The sequence below is a fragment of the Phaseolus vulgaris genome, chromosome 4 (genome assembly GCF_051622355.1).
Source record: "Phaseolus vulgaris cultivar YP4 chromosome 4, ASM5162235v1, whole genome shotgun sequence".
NCBI classification, from domain to species: domain Eukaryota; kingdom Viridiplantae; phylum Streptophyta; class Magnoliopsida; order Fabales; family Fabaceae; genus Phaseolus; species Phaseolus vulgaris.
In genome coordinates, this window is record NC_143501.1 from 48,230,707 (window position 1) to 48,237,509 (window position 6,803).

At 29.4% G+C, this 6,803-nt stretch overlaps 1 protein-coding gene across 3 annotated transcripts; it reads right to left on the reverse strand.

Annotated features, from left to right (window-relative positions):
- Positions 1 to 6,803, reverse strand: LOC137837995 (LEAF RUST 10 DISEASE-RESISTANCE LOCUS RECEPTOR-LIKE PROTEIN KINASE-like 2.5). Of its 3 annotated transcripts, none has more exons than XM_068647191.2 (11): positions 6,589 to 6,803; positions 6,078 to 6,176; positions 5,605 to 5,811; positions 4,912 to 4,959; positions 2,553 to 2,606; positions 2,346 to 2,399; positions 2,142 to 2,195; positions 1,943 to 1,996; positions 1,744 to 1,797; positions 1,546 to 1,599; positions 1 to 1,276 (listed from the first exon to the last, which is right to left on the reverse strand). In XM_068647191.2, the coding sequence occupies exons 1-11, from the start codon at positions 6,716 to 6,718 to the stop codon at positions 183 to 185; spliced, it is 1,902 nt and encodes a 633-aa protein (XP_068503292.1). In that variant the 5' UTR covers positions 6,719 to 6,803; the 3' UTR covers positions 1 to 182. The 3 variants fall into 3 exon arrangements, with proteins under 3 accessions (XP_068503292.1, XP_090157742.1, XP_090157741.1); XM_090301616.1 differs by having other exon boundaries at positions 5,605 to 5,804; positions 6,589 to 6,613; XM_090301615.1 differs by lacking the exon at positions 4,912 to 4,959.

Here is a 6,803-nt window from a genome sequence, read left to right on the forward strand (position 1 = left end):
TAATTTAGAAACTAATTTATAAATTTTATTAATAATATAAACTACTTTAGATACCAATAATTTTGTAAGTAATAATATGTAATTTAGTCAATACAGTGATTAAATATTTTTGGTCTCTAAATTTGGTTTCTATTTAATGATTTTCTTGTATTGTAGAAATTTTTTAACAAAATAAATATAATTTACAAGGAAGATTCTGTTTCTGATCTAGTAGGAGAAGAAAACAAAGGTTTTGGAGGCATTTCCAAGGAATTCATGTTACCTTCCAACATATCGACCACTCTACTCATTGTAGGTCTATCATTGGGAAGTGTTTGAATGCACCATAACCCCACTACAGTCATTCTTTTTGCAATCTCATTTTCTTCCGTATTCATCATTTCATCCGGTCTAACATCATTATTCGACTCAAGTCTCCTGTATGCCAAATGTGGAAAGTATATCTCACTTGTATGACTAGCTTCAGCATTAATGTTATGCCTTCCTCCTACCATCTCTAATAGCATCATTCCATAACTATAGACATCAGACTTTTGTGAAACTCCACCAAAATTTCTACTCCACATTTCAGGAGCAACATATCCCATTGTTCCTCTAGCATCTGACATAGAAATAATGCTTTCATTCCTGAGACAAAGTTTTGCTAGTCCAAAATCTGATATTTTAGGACACAAATTCTCATCCAAAAGAATATTATGCGGCTTTATGTCAAAATGTAAAATTTTAGTATTGCAACCCCTGTGTAAGTACTCCAACCCTCGAGCTATTCCTATTGAAATTTGATATAAATTCTCCCAGCTCAAAGATGTAATTTTTGATGACGACCCTCTTTTGTAGATAAACTTATCCAAAGAACCATTGGCCATAAACTCATAGATGAGAGCTTTTTTGCGGCCTTCCAAACAAAATCCAAGAAGTGTGACAATATTAACATGAGATGTTCTACTGATGCTGACAACCTCATTGATAAAATCTTCACCATTTCCTTTGGATTCATTTAGTAATTTTACTGCCACAAGGCTACCTGTTAGTAATTTTCCTTCGTATACTGCACCAAAACCACCTTGACCAAGTTTGACTTTGAATGAATTAGTCATTTTCTTCACTTCTAAAAATTTGTATCTTTTTTGTGTTATAACAACATGATTTCTTAAGAATGCTTCAATATTTGAATCATTGTTTGTGGTAAAACAAAATTTGACCAGTCTGCTTGATGACTTACGTATAAAACACCAAAGTGTGAAACCAAATTCTTTAATTACCACACTTGCAACACCTGTCAAGAAATATATAGGATATTAAGAAATCATAGATGTCCCTTTATAACATGTAGATCTTTTCTCTCTTTGTGTGTTGTGTTTGTGTGTGTCGATATATAAATCATTGTGTTAAAACAAAATTTGTCCAGATATAGGATATTAAGAAATCATAAATATCCTTTTATAACATGTAGATCTTTTCTATCTTTGTGTGTTGTGTTTGTATGTGTCGATACTTAAATCATTGTGTTAAAACAAAATTTGTCTAGTCTGCTTGATGACTTACGAGTAAAACACCAAAGTTTTAAACAAAATTCTTTAATTACCGCATTTGCAGCACCTGTAAAGAAATATAGGATATTAAGAAATCATAGATATATTTTTATAACATGTTGATCTTTTCTATCTTTGTGTGTTTGTGTGTGTGTTGATATTTAAATCATTTTGTTAAAAAAAAATTTGTCCATTCTACTTGAAGACTTACCTATAAAACGAGGAAGTATGAAATAAAATCCTTTAATTACCACACTTGCAGCACCTGTAAAGAAATATAGAATATTAAAACAAAAATAAGAGTTATCCTTTTATAACATGCTGCTTTTTGTCTCTCTTTATGTGTTGTGCGCGTGTGTCGATATTTAAATCATTGTGGTAAAACAAAACCAGTCTACTTGAAGACTTACGTATAAAATAAGAAAGTATGAAATAAAATCCTTTAATTATCGCACTTGCAGCACCTGTCAAGAAATATAGAATATTAAAAAAATCATAGATATCCTTTTATAACATGCTACTTTTTTTCTCTTTGTGTATTGTGCGTGTGCGTTGATATTTAAACCATTGTGGTAAAACAAAATTTAACCCGTCTACTTGAAGACTTACGTGTAAAATAAGGAAGTATGAAATAAAATCCTTTAATTACCGCACTTGCAGCACCTGCCAAGAAATATAGAATATTAAAAAAAATCATAGATATCCTTTTATAACATGCTGTTTTTTTTTTCTCTCTTTGTGTGTTGTGCATGTGTGCCGATATTTAAATGATTGTGGTAAAAAAAAAATTAACCAATCTACCTGAAGACTTACTTATAGAACAACGAAGTATGAAATAAAGTCCTTTAATTACCGCATTTGCAGCGCCTGCCAAAAAATATAAGATATTAAGAAATTATAGATATAATTTTATAACATGTCGATATTTTCTCTCTATGTGAGTTCAGTGTGTATGTGTGTCAATATTTGAATGATTGTTTGTGGTAAAACAAAATTTGACTAGTTTGCTTGAAGACTTACGTCTAAAACAACAAAGTATGATGAATAATCCTCCAATTACCGCACTTACAACACCTGTCAAGAAATATAGGATATTAAGAAATCATATATATCTTTTTATAACATGTGTGTGTTTTTGGGTGTGTGAGGGCGTAAATGTAGGTACTCCTTTTAGGTTTCATATAATTATTGGTTAATTGATATAGATTGTCAATCTAAACTTTATCTGAAATTTCTCCATATATAACAAAATATATCTATCTTTGACTACCTTTTAAGAATCGAAATTTGGGTAAGATCTAATTACTATTAATTTGGGTTGATTTAGGAAATTTTTTGTACTTTTTTATGAATAAATATTGAAAGCATCTCTTGTATATAAAATAACACAAAAGATCAAGGAAGGGACACAATTTGATATCATATTTATTATGGTACTAGAGCATGAAAATTCAAAAGAAAAACAATTTAAAAGTGACATGGGATATGACACATTCCATTGATCAAGGAAATAGTGTTCTCACATCATATGATCTCAACTTGAGTGATAATCGAGAAAATGTAATTGCCCAAGTGCATCTTTGGGAGATAATTATGGAGAATGAACACATGCAATTAGGACTTCATTATGTGCTAGAAGAAAATGAGGTTTGCAGATGGAACAATTATCCAATCAAAGTTGGAGGAATAGTATGTTTTTGTTAATGTTGCACAAATCGACGTAGTAAAGAGTACAAACACACCTTTCTCTGATGCAGACAAGAGTACTCTTGCTGTAATGACTATTGAACAATGACAAAGTATTGGTGAAAATGTTGAATACTTAAAAGACAAACTAAAATGAGAAAATGACAAGTGAATGTAGCATTATTCATTGGAAAATTGACACTAGAACATCTAATCATCTAATAAGAAATTTGAAGAGTATATCTGAGTTACGTGATATTTAACATTATCCCCTAAGGCTCCTAGACAAAGAGGATGTGGTGTTGGACGAGGATCTAAAACTTACAAATATTCTTTATGTTCACAAGTTGAATAACAACTTAATATATGTCTCATAACGGATTAATGTATCCAATACATTGCAGTTCATTAATAAATTGTATGTTATGCAGGACCACACTTCAAGGATGTTGATTGGAGAGGGAGACTGAACTCTATTTTTTTCGTGGAATTCAAGGACCATGGGTCTTTAGAGTTGATTACGTGAACCATCAAATCTTTGGCATAAACTCTTGTGGCATCATTCAAGGAAAATCACATAGTAAGGCTCCTCGACGAAGAGGATGTGATGTTGGATGAGGATCTAAAAATTATAAATATTTTCTATGTTCACAAGTTGAATTACAACTTAATATAAGTTTCATAACAGATGAATGAATCCAATTGTACATTGCAATTCACTAATAAATTGTGTGTTATGCAGGATCACACTTCAAGGATGTTGATTGGAGAGGGAGAATGACTCTATTTTTTTTTCCGTGCAAATCAAGGACAATGGGTCTTTAGAGTTGATGACATGAACCATCAAATCTTTGGTATAAACTCTTATGGCATCATTAAAGGAAAATCACACAATAAGCTTCGAGTATTAGTGGAAATAAAAATTGTAAATTTTTGAATAATGCGTGTGATGTGTGTCTTAGAGCTTAACAAACTAAGGGAATTTTTTGAATAATTATTTTCTTGTAGTGATGTATGTTTTTTATATAGTCAAGCAATTTCCATGTTGCTAAAATTCTAGTCTTCCATATATAAATCAAACATATTAAGATTAATTATTATTTTGTTTCTGATTAGTTTTCTAACGAAAACATCCAACTAGCTTATGCCTCAACTTTGATTGATATTTTTACTAAAGCTCTTAATAAATTACATTTTTTTAATGGTTAAGTTGAACATAATGTTTGTACACTAACTTGTTCAGGATAAGATTATTAAGAAGATAATTTTTTATCATAAAATACCTTTTAGGAGATAAAGTCTAGATAAAATCTGTTTGATATTAACTTTGGGTTGGTTTAGGAGTTTTTTTTTTTTTTTTTTTTTTTTTTTTTTTTTTTTTTATCAGCAATACTCTTGGTATTATTTTTTCTTTAAGAGTAAATAGCAAAGCCAACTCTTATATGTAAACTAATACAATAGATCAATGAAAAGAGATAATTTTCTCTCATATTATATTAGGATTCATCAACAAAAGCAGAAGATAAGGTATAAAATTCTTAGAGTTTCTTTGTTATCTAGATATATAATAAAAAAGTAGCTATTAACAAAAAAAATACTAGTTTAATTTGCATTTCATAGCCAAATAGATTAAAGATAATGTAACTTATAAAATAATGATGAAGGAGATTTAAAAAGATAATAGATCTATTACCTATAATAATTATAATTTTCCATGTCTCCAAATTGTTATCTGCGTTACCTGCACTTGGAGTACCCGCACATCCAACAATATGTATTGGTAACAAAAAGAGTTCTTAAAATGTTGTAACATTAGTCGTTTTAGAAGATTATATGAGAAGAAAAGATCATATTTTACAACAATCACTTCACGATAAAAGAAAGATAAATATTATATTCATGATCACAACTAATCATTAATCTTGTAAGGAATTTCAGAATTTTCAAAAAAATTAATTAAATTGAATATAAACTCATCTCATCTCCAATTGTTTCGTAATATTGATAATATTTTTTAGTTGAATTTGATTGATTTTATTCTTCTATTCAAATTTCTCAAGATTAAGAAACACATTTAAGGTAGACTAAGAAATGTGTAACACCAACAATAAATTAAGTTAGATGACGTAAATTAAAAAACAAATGATATAAATTTGAAAATACGAAGAATTTTAAGTTCTTAATTTTTTTGAATAAAATTTAAAATTTTATAATTTTAAATAATTAAACTACTAGTCTGAAATTCTATGATTTCTATTCTCTTGAAAATTTATTAATCAAAAGAACATATCCAAAGATAAAAAAAAAAAAAAAAAAACCTCTAACCTTAAGAAATACTTTGAGAGCTCTAATTGTCTAAATTGAAAGAATGAATGATAAAATATACCTGAACGATCAAAATGTCCATCAGGATATCGAAACATTGATTCAGGTGCCGGTGCTGGTGCTGTTGCCGGTGATAATGAAATTGATCGGAATCGTCGTGCACGTGGCCGTGATGATGGCGGCGGTGCCTTTAAATTTGGTGGCGACACCGGCGACGCTGATGACTGTGATGTTGCGTCGATAATACAACTTCCACCATCACTGCAAGCTATTAAGCAGTTTTTCGTTCAAAATTATTAATACACGCTCATGTGATTTACTTCTACTGAAGATATATATATATATAATAATTGAGTTCGTAGTTTAAATGTTTAAAGATAATTTTGAGAATTTTTTTTATTTTTAAAGTGTTAATACTTCCATACAAACGTTAACAAAGATTCATACATAAAGATATTGTTAAATATTAATATTCATATAATGCACTTTTGACAAAATATATAACACAATGAATATGAAAGGACGAATACTTACCTCGGGTAATATTGCTAACAGTTTTATTTTCTGACACGTCATCAAGTTTCCGTGCCACGTAAGCAGAATGATCACTATCCACGCTGCTTCTGCTGCAATCTGTTTACAATTTTTTCATCGACACTCATTTTCATAATTAAATTTAAACATTCACTATTAAGAGTAAAATTTAAAAGACTTATAACTTTTTTTACCGAGTCCCATATTATTTTTTATATTAAATATTTTCTATACGTTTCAATTTCAATTTCATTTTACATTTTATTATTTAAAGAACAAAGCATATAACTATTTTAAGAAATATTTGAAATATCCCACTCCTCAATCTTATGTATAGAAAATTTTATCAAACAATGAATCAACACTTTTTTTCAGTTGTTTGCATCAACTATGGTTTTGAGCTGCAAGCATTAGCATGAGTAATATGGTTATAATATAGGGTAGTTGAATGAAGGAAACAGAAAAACATATATTTCTTCTGATATATGTGATTGCATAGATCTATACTTACCCAGAAGCATAGACGAAGTGTTGAAGTTCACATCACACTTAGTTGGAAGAACAAGTGTTGGAGTTACAGAGAACAGAAAGAAGAGAGTGAGAGTGCGGAACATCTTTAGTTTCAATTCATCTGCATACATCGGAAACAGCTAAGTGTCTCTCTTACGTTTTAATGGGAGATTTAATGGTAGATCCAATAAAGTCTTTAATGATGAAGTTGAAAGA

Bases quoted from the DNA above. Each gene is read 5' to 3' on its own strand.
- LOC137837995 (XM_068647191.2), bottom strand. From the start codon at position 6,718: ATGTATGCAGATGAATTGAAACTAAAGATGTTCCGCACTCTCACTCTC. The intron at 5,812-6,077 runs GTAAGTATTCGT...ACTGCTTAATAG, and splicing joins TGTTAGCAATATTACCCGAG to CTTGCAGTGATGGTGGAAGT. The intron at 1,277-1,545 runs GTAAGTCATCAA...ATTTCTTGACAG, and splicing joins AAAACTTTGGTGTTTTACTC to GTGTTGCAAGTGTGGTAATT.